Here is a 17,550-nt window from a genome sequence, read left to right on the forward strand (position 1 = left end):
TGTCCCCCATCCAGTATGAAGGGGATTAATGATTATGACAAAGAAAAACTGTTTCAATGTTGATTTTTGTCCTTTACCCAATATTACTTTTATCTTGGTTATCATTGTATTAAATTATATAAACACTAAATGTGTAAAATAAAGGTGCTGTGGTTCTGGGGTGAGTTTCTAATCATTAACTTTTTGTTCATGGCATTTCACACAGTTATTCTTATAGGTAGTTTTGCTCTGAAAAGTACATAAAATACAGGAGTTTGGGGTAAATTTTAGGGCTATATTTATAGAAAGTCGGGTAAGAGGAACCTTGAAATATCTGTGGAAGAGGAAAAGTAACCTATCTGACCTGAAAGCTGCTATAAGACAGAAGCTGAACTGATGTTAAGTGCTCTCCCCTATTTTACAAAGTGGGGTCAGGGGCCCCCTTCAGGTCTTTGCGAGTCTTCTTGGAATGAATTAAACGACTAGCCACTATTTTCATGACCAAATAATTATCAATGAACGCATTTTAACAGTTAAAAAAAAATACATTTTCTGCAAAGTAGGATACGGTGACCACAGTTTTAAATGCATTACGCCTTTTAAGCATTACGTTTGCGTTGGATCTTCAGCTGTGGATGGCTGAATGGTTCACTAAGCCGTAGGAAGAAGAAAAAAAGAAAAGAAGAAGAAGAAAAAAAAAAAAAAAGGAAAAGCGCTTCCCTGGCAAGGCATCATCCCCCTCAGTCAGTCTGACCGCCCACAGTCCGGGGGGAGAAAGTGCTGCTTTGTGAATGAAGGGAGCGGCGGAGGGACAGAAAACAAACTTTACCGATATTATCTGCGACGCTTTTTAAAAAAAAAAAAAAAAAATCAACGGATAGCTTTCGGCGGTGCAACAAGCGACACCTGGCCGACAAGCAGCGAGAAAACACGGTAAGTCACGACGTGTTTTAGGACCTTGTGTGGCACTGAGAGAAACTAGATTGACAGGCTTTTTTTTTTTCTCGACGGAAAGATGCATGCATAGCAGTTCAACCGTGACTGGAATAACTGTCGTGAGATGGGAGATAATTTCAGGCCAGAGCTGAACTCTCTTTATCTTTTAAAAACGCCTTTTCTTTCCCCAACATGTTTTTCCCACAGTGTCGTGCAAACTAATGTAGCCTCTTTAAGAAACATTTTATAGCTGTCCTTTAAGCTATGAATAGAGTAGGATACTAGAAAAGAAAAGAATACAAAACCACATATCCAATTGCTCAATATAAGTGCATTCATTCCCATAGTAGCTATACCTATATATACAGCGTACCATAGCCTATTTAAGTTTATTGTTTGTTGTTTGTTGACCACATTAATTGCAATTGTGATAGAATGTGATTTAGGGATGAAATAGGAAAAGCAAATTGCATCATATGTTTAATGTAATTCCTTCGAGGGGGAAAAAAACTATATCTGACCTGTTTTAGATTATCTGTCCATTTCGTGAGAATTGGTTTCTTTTTGTCCACAGCTGAAGCATCTCACCGTTTTCATGCAAAGTTTCCGTCTGCTTGCCAGTGTGTTTCGCAATGTTACATGACTCATGCAGAAGACGTGCATTCCCAATGTCACCATGAACAAAAAATAGACTCATAGAAGACTCATTCATGATATTACGAGGTTTTGCCTCTAGGGAGTCTGGTCTGTAAGTGTAAGCATACGGTTTGATCAGAGTGCTGTGACACTGAACACACAGTAGTTTTCTGTGGTTTAGTCTCTAGATATTGTTCTTTTCAATGAAATCACTGTTTTTCCTCCTCCTTTGCTTACAGTGGCTGAGTTGAGTAAACAGGATTACTGTAGGCGGTTACTAATGAGAAATGCAACTGGTGGTCTTTTTTTCTTTTCTTTTTTTTACAGAAGCTGCACAGACATTTTGGAGAGGCTATAAATCATGGTGGTCAGTTTGGTCTATTTGGCGTGCCTCTGCCTGGTGGTGGTGGTAGTTAGCGGTGAACCCTGTCTCATCATCAGCGAGATCAATGCTGACAACCCCAGACTGGACACCACTGAGTTTGTGGAGCTGTATCACACCAGTGGACAACGGGCCTCGCTGGAAGGCTACACCCTCGTGTTCTACAATGGAAATGGAAATATAGCCTACAAGGTGTTGGACCTCAAAGGTCACAGCACAGATGACCGAGGTTTCTTCTTGGTGGGCTCGATGGACATGCTGCCCAAACCGGCTATCCTTCTGCCTCCAAACACAGTCCAAAACGGCCCAGATGCTGTTGTCCTCTACCACACATCTGCTGCCCGCTACAGCGAGAGAATGAACGTCACGGCTCTTGGGCTGGTGGACGCTGTCGTTTACATGACTCGCCGCACTGCGGGTGCAGAGTTCCTCGCTGAGACTTTGACACCTGGAGAGCCAGCCTTTCTCGAAGATGAAACTGCACATGAGGGGGATGAGTCAATTGAGAGGTGCTTGCTTTCCGAAGATCGCTGGGGCTTTCAGGTGTCCTCACCCTCTCCGGGCCAGAGGAACAACTGCACCACGCCTACTGCTCCAGCGACCATCCCTGTCATTACTGAGCTGAAGCTGGGAGGAGGGCAGGTGGACGGGTTTGTGGAGCTAACTGAAGCCCCAGCTGCAGGTCCGCTGGTGCTGGTGGTGCTGGATGGGAAAACAGACATGGTCAGTGTGAGTTTGGATGTGAATGCGGAGTCCAGGAATGGCTTGATCTCCATTAATGTTGAGAAGAGCTTTATGAAAGGTCAGTGTGATGTGGGTTGACATGGTCTTACCCAGACTACTCAAGTTAATATGATTCAGATTTTCAATTCTCCTTCGTTTTAATTGTGAATTCTTTGTTTTGATTTCTTTTCAGGAGATGAGTCAGGGGCAGTAGCCATTTACAGCGGCAGAACTACGGACTTTCCAGTGGGCAGTCAGCTGAGCCAGATACAACCTCTAGATGCGTTTGTGTTTGCTGGACCTGGAAACAAGCCTAGTGCCAACCTCACAGAGACTCTCATCCCGGGCAGACAGCCCTACCAACTTAGCAACAGGCAAGAAACTATCATAGTTTAAATTTGACTGCAGTATACTTAAGCGGTAAAAAGATTCAAAGCCAGTTCATCTTGTCCTGTTTTTTTTCAATGGTGTCAGTGACATTCTATGATTACAGTTTCAAGCATTGTGCAACACACTCAGTAAAGTGTGTTGCACTGGGTGGGGGAGACGGTCAACTTGTGACCATAGTTCCTCTTTGCTGAAGTGCTTTTTACTTTGCGTGTTGCATGTGTCATTTCAGTATTCACAAGTATGCTCTCAATCACACTGGCTCAAACACACTTTTTCGCAACAGCACTCAAAATTGACCTTAAGGTTGAATTAAAACCTCTCTGACAACAATTGAGCATTAACGACACAGCGGTCTCAAATGTAGTATGAATTTCAAGGAAATTCAACATAATTTTGTTTCTCCACTGTGCAAAATATGAGTGTGTCTCCGAACATTAACAAATTGTAATATTGTAACCCATCAAAAGTGTAAATTACTTTACACAGGTTTATTTCCTAATGCTGTCTCTAAATCTCTTTGTTCTGTCAGTTTGAGAGAGGGAGGCTTCTACCTCAGTCGTTGTGGCGTGGCCACCTGGACCAGAGATCCTGGTGTCTTCTGGGAGGCCCCACAAACTCCTTGGCAGCCCAACCAGTGTCCCTGGCCAAAGATTTGCCCTCACAGCATTGGTGAGTGTTCTAACAGTCTCCATGACTCTTGAGTTTATATGTGGTGTTCAGTTAGGGCTGGATGATTATGGCAAAAATCATAATCACGATTATTTTGATCAATATTGAAATCACGATTATAAAACACGATTATTCATAGATTTGTAAACATAAGCATTTATTGAACCACCAGAACTCAACTTGAAATATATTTGAACAGCACAACCAGAAATAAATAAAAATCAAGTAGAAAAAAAAAGATAAATGGAAATAATAATAGCAATATGTAAAAACAAGAAATAAAAATAGCCTACCAAAACAAAAATCCCCTGGCTGCCGAGCTTTTTTTGTTGTTGCTGGAAAAGACGGGGGTGTTGGATTTATGTCACAGGTGTGCCATGCCGGGGCGGAGCAATAATCATTTTAAGTCGATTATTACGTTTTTATAATCGTGGGGGGCCAAAATTGATATCGCGATTTAAAATTCAATTCATCATCCAGCTCTATGTTCAGTATTACTATAATCTGTATGTCTGACACAGTTTAGGAGATTCTGTCAAGACTGCACAACCTCGCCAGCTCAAGTCAGTTGTTACTAGCATGTGTTCTCTCTGGAGTTCACAGGTAGAATGGAAGAGTATTGGACATGCATGTGTGTTGGACAGATTTTTACTGGAAAGCAAACACTGCAATACACATGTTAAATGACTCATTTATGTTCAAGCCACATTATAAAACATGTCAATTTATACCTACAATTGCTTTAAGTTTGCACAAGCTGTCCAAACTTACATTATTCATGGCATATTTCACTTTTTAAAGATATTTTTAAAGGATAGTTACCCATTTTTACAAGTTTTTTTTTTACATGCTGCATGTACACTTACTGCTGCTTAACTAAGTACTGTACATTTTATATTTAATACAACAAGCGAGATTTCAAACAGCATGCACAACAAACAGTATGGAGATCCTGTGATGAAACAAAATGTATTTCTTGGCTATAATTTAACAATGTGCGGGAACAGGATCTTTAAATCTTAAGTGTGAGAGAGAGAGGTAATTTGTGGCTGTGGGTAAATAAGTAAGTCTGCACGTAGAAGCTGTTGTTTGTGTGTTAAATACTTGCCGCATGTGTCATAAGGAGCTACGTGTATATGCTTGCAAAAATGGAATAAGAATCAGCGACATGCTAAGGTCACTTGAGATAAACCATGGAATAAATGTCACTCTCAATTTGGCTGCCCAGAATGCACACAATTAAACACACCCAGTACAATGTCCTCGAAGGAAGTTATAGATTTCATCATTTACCAGCCAAGGAAGTTGGGAATGAATCTACGTCACTGGGAGGAAGCACTGCAAATAATACGAACTGAAAGTAGATGGTTTAAGAAGAAATAGTGCTTTTAAGAGAAACGAAAGATAAGGATCTGTTTGTTGGAGAAATCGCTCCATGCTTTCAGGATATTGAGCCGATGGCTTATCGAGATGACGTTTCTTTTTTTTTTAAAGATGATTTTATCAGTTTGAAAAGCCTGTTGAAACATGCCATGATGGGAAACAAACAGGTTTCTCCCTAACTATACACTTTTAGTTATCCATCAAATGTAATTATGAATGAGAGCAACAGAAGTGTTTAGGGTTTGCTTAGATTTGGAGGTGAAAAAATAAGCTGCATTTATGAGGTTACATGTTTTATTTATCCAGCAACAAAGTAAGATCCTTACTCAGATTAAAATTAATAATTCTTAGAAGATCATGTTGTTAAAAGCTCCAGTACATCTATAAAATGAACTTTGTGACAGTTTCGTTTTTTTATAACTGCTGTTTCTACAGTCAGTGATTAACTTTCAAGACTGATAGGACAACAACCGTCTAGGGGATTTCCTGATAGTCTTATGGCACCAGTCCCAATCCAATTCAAGTCCTTTAATAGTGCCTGCTGATACAATGTCTGATACTTTACTAACCTACTGTAAATATTGATTGAATATGTATCACTGACACACTGAAATAAAAGGCTGAATTTGACACACATTATTTCTCTTGAACCTGAAGTTTTTATCTTAAATTATGATATGATACAGATTAAACATTAACTAGGAGGACTCTTCAAGTTGACTATTGGCTGGATTGTTTAAGAAGTATCACTCTGCTGTTGTGGAAACAACAAAAAGACAGTGCTATAGGGTTACAGAGTGGAGGTTCTTACCTCACATATGATCTCTTTTTAAGTACAGAGCACATAAACCTCACAACAGCTCAGTTTCATTTTGTCCTTGTCATCAAGTTACTTTCAGTATTCACATGGATGTGACTCAGAGTCACTCGCACTGCTGCGCCCAAATAATCTTTCATATTCATTCACTGTAATTTCCCCTCACATTTGCAATAAAATGATTGCGCTGCAGGCTGTGGTAAAGGAGTGCTACTGCAGCACTAGAGCAGGCTGAGGTGGACAAAACTACAACGCAGTAAAGATAGGATCAGCAGTTATAAGACTTTCATTTATTTTAATTCTATTTTTTCTTCTATATATCTTACAGTGCAAGTTAGGCCTGCATTAAATGTAATGAAGAAGTTTAGATAGATTGCACAGCTGAATAGCTCTGCATGAAGAAAAAGCATTGTTGCCTATAATGAATTTTACAATGTCCATAGAAAGTAGCTGTCAATGAGGGTCTGAACAATGTTAAATAGGCACTCTTCAACCTCAGAATGAACAAAGTACTAAAGTTTACATCCTTTTAGTTTGATTTCAGGTTGCAGATCTTTTGACTATCTTTTGCTAACCCTACTGACTAGGGGAGACCAGGTACGGTTGTAACACTTTTAGCAATTTTCCCAATAAATCAGAAACTGTTTACACTGGAACAGCCAATTTGCTATATAAAAAACTTAAATGTGTCAACCACAGAAACAATGTATGAAAGTGCTTTTAAGAAATATATTCAGGTTGCAAAATGCATCTAAAGACAGTGACTCCAATGTTACAACCGTCCCAGTGTACAGAGACAGTTGTAACACATGCCAGGGACGGTTGTGACATGTCTACAAGGCTACATAATTAAGAAATAAATAATTAATCAACAATATCCAAAAGGGTAAATATTACTGGTATTGTTAATTAGTTAAAATTAAGATAATGGTTACCTCTTTCATATTACATTTAAAAAAAACTCAAATTGTAAAGCAAGAACTGTCTATATTTCATATAACATGCTTTCTCAAAAAAGTTCAAACATGCGAGGGGTGATCATTCCTTTTCATTTAATTTAACATGACTCAGAACAAGATCACATAGATAACGGCTTATGGAGCACAAACATAACATATAATTAGAACAGAATACCTGTAACAGCACACGGCATGGCTGAAATACAACAAACAACAAAAGGGTAAGGGGGATTGGGGTGGGGGGCTTGGTAGTCCACATTAGACCACATTTGCATTTCACTACACATTCTTTGTGTTTGACAAACATGAACAGAACATGTCCTGAAAAAATGTTAACCAGCCAACAGAACATGGGTGGGGAGACTTTGTGGTCTGTCTGTCTTCCTCTTTCTGATATTTGGCATGCTGTAAGCAAACAAGTGTTTACACTGACTATTATCATGCAACTTATTATCATCTCTATAATTAAAACAAGCATATAATCTAGTTTATATGGGCATTTAGGTTTTTAAAGATATATATTCAACTAAAAGAAATGTTTGACATTTCAAACATGGCTTGTGAGGGCATTCATACTACCGGCTGCAAGGCTGCAATTCATTGTCAAAGGAAGCCAGCAACATGGAGTTATGCTTCTGACATCTGACACTTGTCACTGCGTGTGTACAAATAAGCCAGCCTAAGCTAGTAATAATAAGTATTAAGACACAGTGAAGCATCAACCAATCACATTTCACCATTCCCGTTTGGCTAGCTGTGGTGATGTTATTTGGTTAGCTGATGTTATGCTAGTCAAGGTTAGCTTTTGTGCATCATAAAGTGAGAACACTGCATGACACAGGGACAGTTGTGACAAGGCGTTGTCCCTGTGTCACCGGTCATGTTTCTCCTTCATGCTATAGAGCTTGACTGCTGACTAGACACGTTAACCATTTCTATTTTTAGCTTACAAAACAGCGAATTCAGTAATTTAAGTAATTCTTAGATATTTGATCTCATGACAGTATCCAAAAAAAGATAGAAAAATCCAAATTTTTACCTCAAAAACACACTTTTGTAGATACATTTTCCTGAGTGCTGCAGATTTGGCTCCTTTTTTGAGGGCAAGAAGACAATCTAACTGAGCATGTGCACAGTGAGTGTCATCATTAGCACTACCCCAGGACTTGAGTTTAGAACACACCCGAGCACATAGCCTAATATCCCAGTTACAGTATGTGTTGTATCTATGTGTAGATCATATTATGATGGTTACATGTGATATATGTAATATTTGTATTCATTTATGATTCTTACGCACAAATGAACTGCAGGGTCCCAAAATATGTGTCAACCTCCCAATAGTTTTCCTCTACAGTCTGTCTGGTGTAATCCAGTGTCACTGGATAGCAGACAGACCTTTCAAAGTAGATTTGGGCATCTGAAATGAATGACAAAATATTTCTTCATCTTTGTTGATGACTCTCCACCAGGTGGCTCCCAAGGAGGATGACGTAAATTATTTTAAATTAGCATAAAGATTAGAGTCAAGGGGAACATCTATCTTAGGTCTGTTCAAAAGTAACAAAATCTGCCTATCAGTGCCTGCAAAGCTCACCAACAAGTTATATGTCATTTGTTAAATCCACAGAACATTTGAGGTGTACAAATGAAAAGTTGAACAAATCGTTTAACAACCCCTAATAAATATCTTCCTTTTATGTTTCAGTTAACCCAGGAGGTACAGATGCTCCGCCACATCTCCCACCCTGGGGGAACAGCGACTTCCTGATCAATGAGCTGAACACTGACACACCTGGCGCAGCTGAGGACGGTGAATACATTGAGCTGTGGCACCCATCAGGACGCCGTGTCTCCCTGCAGGGCATATGGATCTTGCTGTTCAGTGCACACAACAACAAACCCTACAGGGAGATCAGCCTTAGCGGACACTTCACCACTTCCAAAGGCTACTTTCTTCTGGGCAGTGATCGGTTGGTGCCAGCTCCGTCACTTCGCCTTCCTCCCAACACCATCCAGAATGGACCGGACGCTGTAGCTCTGTATCGCAGCCCCTTCGGTCCACCATCAGCTGCACAAAGAGGGATCCCCACTAGAGGCCTGCTGGATGCAGTCGTGTACCGTCAGAGAGGATCAGATAAGGAGGCGCAGGAGCTGAGTAAAGCTCTGACACCAGGACAGCTGCCTCTGCTGGAGGATCCAGAGGTTCTGCCGGGTGATGAGTCCCTCAGTCGCTGTAGAGGACTTTACCCACAGGACCTGTCTGCTTTCTCAGTGAGTACAAAGGGTTCAGGGGGCAAACAGAAATTCAACAGAAATGTATGGTTTATTAGCTCAGAAAAATGACAGAATTACACCATTGTGGAAAACAAAGGGCACAAATGCTGACCCAAACTTCAATGTATAATGAATACAAATAACTTTAATCAAATGTTCGGTAAGGTGCTTTGGTCAACCGATTAACCAAATGCAGCTTGTGATGTACTCCTATACCAAAGATCATTTTAAACATGCATCAATAACTACAGGTGTCTCCACCCACCCCTCTGAGGGAGAACAGCTGTCCCCGACCTCCTCCAGCCCCTGAGGGTGTGGTCATCAGTGAGGTGGCTAGTGCCCACTGGACCAATCACAGCCAGCAGAGGGCCTTTGTGGAGCTACAAGGACCCCCCATGACGGCTCTGCAGGGCCTGGTGCTCACTGTGTTTCAGCAGGAGCGCAGTGGAACCGTCATCGCGCTTCCTTTGACCGGATCTATTGATCAGGATGGATTTTACATCGTTGGAAATGTTACTGGAGCAGGTGAGGGCAGTGGGGGAACTTGTTGTCAGAGGGAGGACTACTGTTAACAATAAAACGAAAGATTTCCTATCATCTCTTTCATATTTTGTACCCACTCTCTCCATCTTCCTCTATGTTGCTTCACCTCTTCTCTCTACTGCATAGATCAGACTTTCCCCGAGGGCTCCACAGTGCCAGTACGAGGAGCAGTAGTTCTGTGCTATGACCTGTTCAGTGTCTGTAGAGCCGGCACTGCTCTGACCAACTCCAGTCTCAGAGACGTACTGGTGTTTAGTGACAACCAACAGCTGCTGTCCTCTCTGTCCACCACCAGAGGGAGACAAGTGATTCCAGCTCTCAGGTACACAACAGCATGAATCACAGAAAACTTTTATATGTTTGAATGTTGTTATCTAATGTTAACTGGGGCAAAGCTACAAACTAAGAACTTTTGTTTCATGCTCAGGTTTTTCATTTTTATCATACTTAGCTCACTTTAACACAATGTTTAGACAGAATTAGCAGCATGCTACGTTATAAGAGCCTCTAACAGTAGAGCAGGTAGTTGAAATGAACACAGTTATTGACAGTGTGTCACATGTTAAGAGGTCTTTTTCACAACTAAATGGAATACAGCTGAGCTTTCCCTGCAGTAATAAAGGCATATTACACTGGAATCTTTTCATAGGATTTTAGGATATCTCTCAGGTCAGCTGCCTCCATGGAAAACATAAGAAATCAACACTTGAATTACATAAGACTGTAGAAACCTTCATGAAAAAAATAGCAAGTTCACTCACCATATCTCACATATTTAATGAGTCAGGACCTATTAGACCCAACTCAGCAGATGACAGTGATTGATCAGGTTTACACATTGCATAATGTGTGCTTAGCGATAATGAATGAATGCAGCGTGAATCAGTGTCAAAACAGGTGTAGCCTATTTACAGCAGCTCATATTCCATCACTCTAGCTCGGGGCAGCACAAGGCAGTTTTCTGAACATGTATTTCTTTATAGAGTCAACAGGATGATGATTGCAGAAATTTAAATGAGCACATATATCAGAATATAGGTCTATAGCTGCATAGTGAGAAGTAGCACCTTGGAAATGATAGGTTCAGCAAGGTGTTCCTTCCCAGCTTCAGAAAATATCAGTTACAGGCCCAAATTATAGGTTTGTCTTGCTTTCATGGACTATCTATGGAACACCAATCACCTTACTACTGCAGTGTATAATGTAAAAGCCCCCTAACCAGTTCAGCAATGGAAATTTGATACCTCAATACTTGAAGATAAAGAATTGGAATCTAAAACGCGAGTGTAGATTTCAAATTATTTAAAGGAAAACAATGAGCCCACAAAAGCCACTGTAAGAGAATTCATTATTTAATTATTTTATTATATAATTTAAATCAACAAAGAAAGTGATGCAAAGACAAGAACTTGAGAGAGAAAAGTAGAAAGATGTGAATCATTTCAGGCTTGCTTTTATCCAGAGCAAAACTAAACGTTTCCAATTAAATCACGCAAAAATCGACCATATCAGACAATTTGGTAATAAACCTTATAAATGACACGTTTTCCCTAATTTAATCCTGTGTCCCTGTGTTCATTTATCTCTTGTTGAATTCCAAATATATGCCAAAAAATCAGTATGAGACTGTTTTTACATCAAAATCCCCGACTTCTCTTTTCCTCTAAACCGGTTTCAAATGTTCGATGATTCATCCTGCATTAGTGGTGTTTACCAAAATTCATCCAGGCACACCCGTCATATAAAACTGCACTTCATCATTGGTGAGTCATAGTAGCTAACAGAGTAATGTTGAGAGGAATAGGAAGAGATGTGTGTTTGGATATCAGTGTGCAAAAACTTTGTGTCTTGTCAAAACAATGTGTCTAGGGATTATTCATCTCTCCCTCTCCCTTCCCTTGATCTAACAGATGAGGGAGCCAACAGTCATTTGTAGCTGATTCAACTATTTAAGCCTCGCCCACTATTTTAGTGGTCCAATCAAATGTGAAGGATTTGATTTAAATCCCTCTTGCAAATATGCACTAGTCAAATATTCTGTTTCACTGGGATCTGTCACAGTACAGAAATTAAAGACACTCTAACTTCTGCTTCTTCAGACAGAGTTTATGATACAGGCCCCAAATGTTCTGTTTACATAAAGCATTGCAGCATTGAATAATGTGATAGAGTTACAAGACAGATATTTAAAGGAAATCAAGTAAATCACTTTTTACGAGAGCAAGACTTTAATCATAAACCAGTGATGTAATGTTACAACTAAACTATTGCAGTTAAACTGATTGGTAGATGTGTGTTTTTTTAAAACCATATCTTCCTTAGTACTACTGTATACCTGTAATTGTTAAATGTGCAGGTCGGTGGAAGATGGTCCTGTCTCACTCAGCCGTTGTTCATGCTGTGAAGTGAGGAGCCCCTCCTCCTGGACAAGCTCTTCCCCTACGCCCCACAGCACCAACGTCTGCCCGAGCTCCGCCTTCTCAAGTCAAATTGACCTGTGCCTCGGACCCCTATCCAATGACTGGCAGGAGGGGTCAGCAGGTAAGTCTAAAATGTACAGAGCTAAATTAATTTATGATGAAACTGAATAAAATGCGGCTCTTATACATAAAGCCACTATGTGTACAACAAAAACATTTCTAACTTTGCATGTCAATTCCTGTCAAGCTGTAGTGGTCATATTTTAGGGTCTGCTCATAGCTTCATCTCCCTTTGCTTCAGACTGCAGTGGTCTAATCCAGGGGAAAAGGGTCGCTGACGTGGCCAACTACCTGGAGCAGAAGTGTCACTGTGGTATATCTGCCTTATATCTCCAAGGTGAGATAGATTCACCCACTATGAACTGAACTCAGAGATGATTGCCTCATAGCTGAGCCTAGAAAAGAGTGTTTGTTCAGTCATAGTATTTCAGAGAAACAGTCAGAGGGTCTGGACTCCTGATAATCAATACAGCGACACAGGTCACTGTTACCATGGAGTTGTAGTGAGGTAGGGAAAAGGAACAGTGTTTCTGAGACACGCCATTACATCTAAGTGCAAGTTTATTGTTACTGGGAGTGTAGTGGTGTTGGAAGGTGTATCTTATTTATGAAAACAAACCTCATTATAGCAGGCTGATTATAGAGCAGCACTTCACTAGAGCAATAATGTAGTGATTCAGGAAGTGAGAAATACAGCACCTGCAACCATTTCCACCTGTTCACGTAAGGAAATCAGTAAGCGATAGACTCCTGTAAATAAACATAATTCATACAGCCAACTCCTATTTCCTGTTTTCAGCAATAGTCTAATTGAAATCTGTTCGTGTTCAAGGGGCTAACTTCTCTTGCGTGTCCGGGTGGCTGCGAGTGTGGGGGAACATCCAGGCACTGTCGGACCATCAGAAGGCCCTCATCATCCAGACATCCCACATGAACACTCCACCTGCTCAGGGAGACGTCTGCTCCGCTCCTACCACTGACCGTTACACCAGCACAGGTTAGCAAACAGTCCTTTGACTCTTAAAATGCAGCACCTGGCTGTCACAGCATATTTTTTTATCACTTTAAAGGGAAAATAGATTAAAAAAACCTTTGGTAATGAGTTTTCTCCAAGATGTGTCAAATGATGTCAGAGAGTATACAGCAGGTCTAAAAATTGTATCTAGATATGTTGTCTGGATAAATAGATAAGGAATTGGATTTTGATCAGAGTGGCATATTATCATCATTACCATCGTATCCCAAGTCTGTGTAGTTAGAACGTGTGTGCGCCCCAGGTAGAGACATCATCACTGTGTATCTCCAGGTATAGGTGATAAGATGCTTCAACAAGGTAGAGCAAACTACAGGTTGTACAATAACATCATTATACGTATATAATACAACATAATACAACAAAACATACACAATAGTCTCTCAAAATTTATTTGAATAGATTAATTTGTTCTTAAACAAGTATCCTATTTTGTTATCTGATTATTAGGCTTTAACTAATGTATTTTATAGTGTATAGTATTTTTTCATATTTACATGTATATGTATATGTACATTTTGCATATTTAACATGTATGCTAACATGTATTTGTAGCATTTATGTCAACTTCAAAACATTTTTAAGGGCAATCAAATAGGAACAAAATTATATTTCTATCAAATCTATTTTCAAAAATAGTAGTTATCACAAAGATGTCATTTCTTAGAGAAAAAAGTCTTTTTAGTCCTTTCATCAAAACATCAAAGAGCAGAAAAAATGTCAATATAAAAAAGAATTCCATAGTTCAAAGACCAGTGTCCTACGTTGAAACAGATTATTTTATGACTCCAGCCGTCATTCATCACATTGAAGCACTAAATAATAATGAATTATTTGAGAGCTGGTAGCTCTCGATTTGTCAGATATAATTACCATAAATAAAACCTCCAAAAATTCCACCTTAACTACTGAGCAGTGGCATGAAAAATGTTCAATGGGGAGAAAACAAAATGTACATGTAGACATGACTAAAAACTGAGCTGCTTTCTACTCACTGTTGTTAGTCTGCAACAGAGTGAAAATAACCTGGAAGGACTTGAGTCACAATCCATTCATTCTACATGAAATGTACTGACTTATTTATGGTGAATAGCCATTACATTCTGTAATGATCTCTATATGTAGTGTTTCTTAAGTATGGCACCTCTTGTATTAAACCACACGAGCTGTTACCATGGTAACCACTGGCTTTGCCCAATCAAACAGAACTGATTTCTCAAGGAGTAGTAGGTACTCCTGTGGCTTCAATGTATAAATAACAAGTATAGTTTTAAATAATGCATCTGGAATTATATCCTGAGTTAACAAGCTTAATTAAAATTGTTAAATGATTAACTGATTAGTTGGGTCTCAAAAGGCCAGCATGCACAATCACATGAGATGATAGTAGAATATTATTACTGTTTTGAGGTGAAACATGTAACAAATGAGTCAAAGTGAAAATGAAATGTGGCCATATTTTTGCACATGCATATCATTTGTAATTTAAGCCTTTAGATGAACAACTCAGAATTTTCCCTATATGCAAGTTATCTGTAGAGTCCCTCCTTTTCGTTGGAGTCCTGCATCCTGTCAAGATCATTTTTAAAAAACCTTTTTCAAACAACAAGGCTGTTAATGTAATGTCTATAAGGGCTTCAAGAATCCAAAGGACAAACAATCTGTTTCAATTTCAAACTTTCATCAGGGTGTTAGGGCTGCTGGGGTATTCTTCAACTGATTTACTTGTTCAATAAATGTAACTGAGATTTTATCTCTCCTAGCATCTGCCCTGGGGCTACAGATAGGTCTCATAGTAGCAGTGTTGCTGCTGCTGGGACTAGGAGCTGCTCTGTTCACATATTTCTACAGGAGGAGGTAAGGACTCTTGTTTTTATTTTCCCTTCATCTCTATTACGTGCTAGATGCTTGCACTGATATTTTAAACTCCCTCTTCACATAACAACAGAAAACCCTTACAAAGCCAGATCATTATCATTTGTTTAATCTTTTGACTTGTAATTCTTTTTTCTGATTACACAGTGACTGTGCAAATAGGATTTACATAAAAATAATGTTTGTAATTGAGAGTTGACAATGCTCATTTAGCTCCATTGTTAGGAATCTTGTTTCTTTGGTCATGAGATATTGACATGTCTAATCTCTAACCATGTCTAATTATATATGATGAGGTTGTTATCATACAGGCAGTGGATTTGCCTGTTTACTGTAGCTGAGACACTCCTAAGACTGCTTATTATTAATCTATGGTGGGAGAGCAAGAGAGTGTGTTGATAAGATAAGATTCGAACAGCTTCTACTTTTACTTCTAGTAAGAAGACTTTTGAACAATTTCATTTTTTACAACTTTAACCATGTTTAACATAAACATCTGACATTGTAACAGTATGTAAGTGACAGAAAATCATTAAAGAAAACAAAAATAATGGTTTAAATGGTCACACTGTACCCAGGAATCCATGATAAAACTGTGGAAACAGGCTTTCCAAGCAGGTCGGTGACAATACTCTACTGACCACTTATTGCCTGTATTCATGCTCATGTTGAGCAAATTACATTATTCCTCTTTTGCATCTGACAGTTTCCTTCCTTTTTTTTCACAGCGCTATTAAATAGCATTGAATATGACATATTATTTAATTGAGTGAAATTGACATTAGAGGCAGATTTGGAGGGAAACAGTCTCTGTTACTTGGTTTTACAGCAGAGGCCCAAGAACAGATTTGAAGCTGGACTCTTAATGGAAAAGCAATCATTCAGGAACACACCTGCTCTCCTTACATTAGGAGCGGTAGATTTCCAGGAAAAAAAACTGCTTGAGTGTTTAGTTAATGCTGTTGTTTCTATTCTTAGGCGTCCTCTGGACTATTACACCATGGAGCTGAGTGAACACGCGGAGGGACTGTCAGATCTATAATCCAGGCTTCAAATTACTATGTTTGCATCTGTAAGTGCTCGTGTGCGTGGGAGGACTTCAGCAGAGAGAGAGAAAGAGAGACGGGGGTAATCAGAGGTTAATTTGACCTGTACTTCACTGATTATGTGGTTGCTTTGAAATGAATGTCACCACAAGTGTCCTTCTTCGTGTCTTCAAAAGATCACTGATGAAAATGAGTCGTAGTTGTCTGTTAACAGTGCTGTTGCATCTGGCTTGTGAGATTACATGGCCCCAATGACACTTGAAGACATGAAATCAGGCAGCCTGTGAGGGGATGTGAAATTTCACATCCAGGTAAAATCATATTTTTCTAAAGGTCGTACAACCTTTGCCTGTGAACAGTGCTGGTTACTACTTTTTAAAGGAAAAGGAACATGAAAGGGACGATTTTTATAATACTTGACATAAAAGTAAAGTCCTAAACAGAATTTTTGTTGACTTGCTTATGTAACTGTGGGAAAAGCCTTTTTAAATTTGAAAAGAAAAATGTTTTTTTCATTTATGCAGGAATTTATCTCAATTTAATGACATTTGCTTCATCACATTCTCAACTGGCACTGCAGTGTTTTAATAACAGGCTTTATAATCAAGATAATATTTGTCAAGCTTACATTTATTCATCAAAATGGTCAACTTCCTGCTTTGTTTTCCTGCTACTTGCTGTAATAGTCAAGTTTAGACTCTAGTCACTCAAAGGGCTTGATTGATTTTTTTTTTTTTTTTTTTTTTTTTTTTAAATGTGAATGTCTTTAGCTAACTTGTGATGAGCGTCTGTAACCACTTTTGTATGCTTACTGTACGTAAAGCAAACTGTTTACATTTTCCTGATTGAAATGTAGAAAAAGATGTGAGAGACTGATGTTGAAGACAAAGTCATTCTTAAATGAAGAGTATTTGTTTCTAGAAATGAGAGGTCGCTTAATGTTGATACTGTTTTATGTTTCATTTGTGTTTTTTTTTAGTGGCTCTGAAACTTCTGCTGTGCCTTGACGTATGTGTGCGTGTTTTCTTGGTCAGCTGATTCCTCGTTTGTTAGAGGGAAAGTACAGCCATGTCCGCTGCAGCCATAAGTGTAAATACTATGAATATGATGTTGGTTTTCTCAGGGGAGGGGGCATTTATCACCAATCCGAAGTGATAACTTATTGTAGAAACACAGAAACTAGGTGGGTTCAAAGCAAAAATGAAGATAGTTTCTAAATTGAAGTGTAATTTAAAGTAAATCATGAATTTGCCAACACAAAAGTGCCATGAAATAAGCATATACGTATACTTGGATATGCTCCCTGTAATATAAGCTTACTCATCTAATGAGGTGCACAGAGTTCAGTTTGTTTGCTTTAATTACCTTGATAATCCTCTGATCTAATTTCACAGTAGCCTATTGCCATTTCTTAAGACATCA

At 39.1% G+C, this 17,550-nt stretch overlaps 1 protein-coding gene across 1 annotated transcript; it reads left to right on the forward strand.

Annotated features, from left to right (window-relative positions):
* The first annotated feature begins 9,544 nt into the window (after positions 1–9,544).
* si:ch211-183d21.1 (uncharacterized) lies at positions 9,545–17,550 on the forward strand. The gene is made up of 7 exons (XM_053341520.1): positions 9,545–9,676; positions 9,821–10,016; positions 12,051–12,235; positions 12,416–12,511; positions 13,007–13,171; positions 14,971–15,064; positions 16,061–17,550. Exons 1-7 carry the CDS (start codon positions 9,547–9,549, stop codon positions 16,122–16,124), a joined length of 930 nt encoding a protein of 309 aa, XP_053197495.1. The 5' UTR covers positions 9,545–9,546; the 3' UTR covers positions 16,125–17,550.

The sequence above is a fragment of the Scomber japonicus genome, chromosome 20, assembly GCF_027409825.1.
Source record: "Scomber japonicus isolate fScoJap1 chromosome 20, fScoJap1.pri, whole genome shotgun sequence".
NCBI classification, from domain to species: Eukaryota; Metazoa; Chordata; class Actinopteri; order Scombriformes; family Scombridae; genus Scomber; species Scomber japonicus.

Coding starts and splice junctions, on each gene's coding strand:
- si:ch211-183d21.1 (XM_053341520.1), top strand. CDS start 9,547: ATGACGGCTCTGCAGGGCCTGGTGCTCACTGTGTTTCAGCAGGAGCGC. Junction 10,017..12,050: donor CAAGTGATTCCAGCTCTCAG/GTACACAACAGC, acceptor TTAAATGTGCAG/GTCGGTGGAAGATGGTCCTG. Junction 12,512..13,006: donor ATCTGCCTTATATCTCCAAG/GTGAGATAGATT, acceptor TTCGTGTTCAAG/GGGCTAACTTCTCTTGCGTG.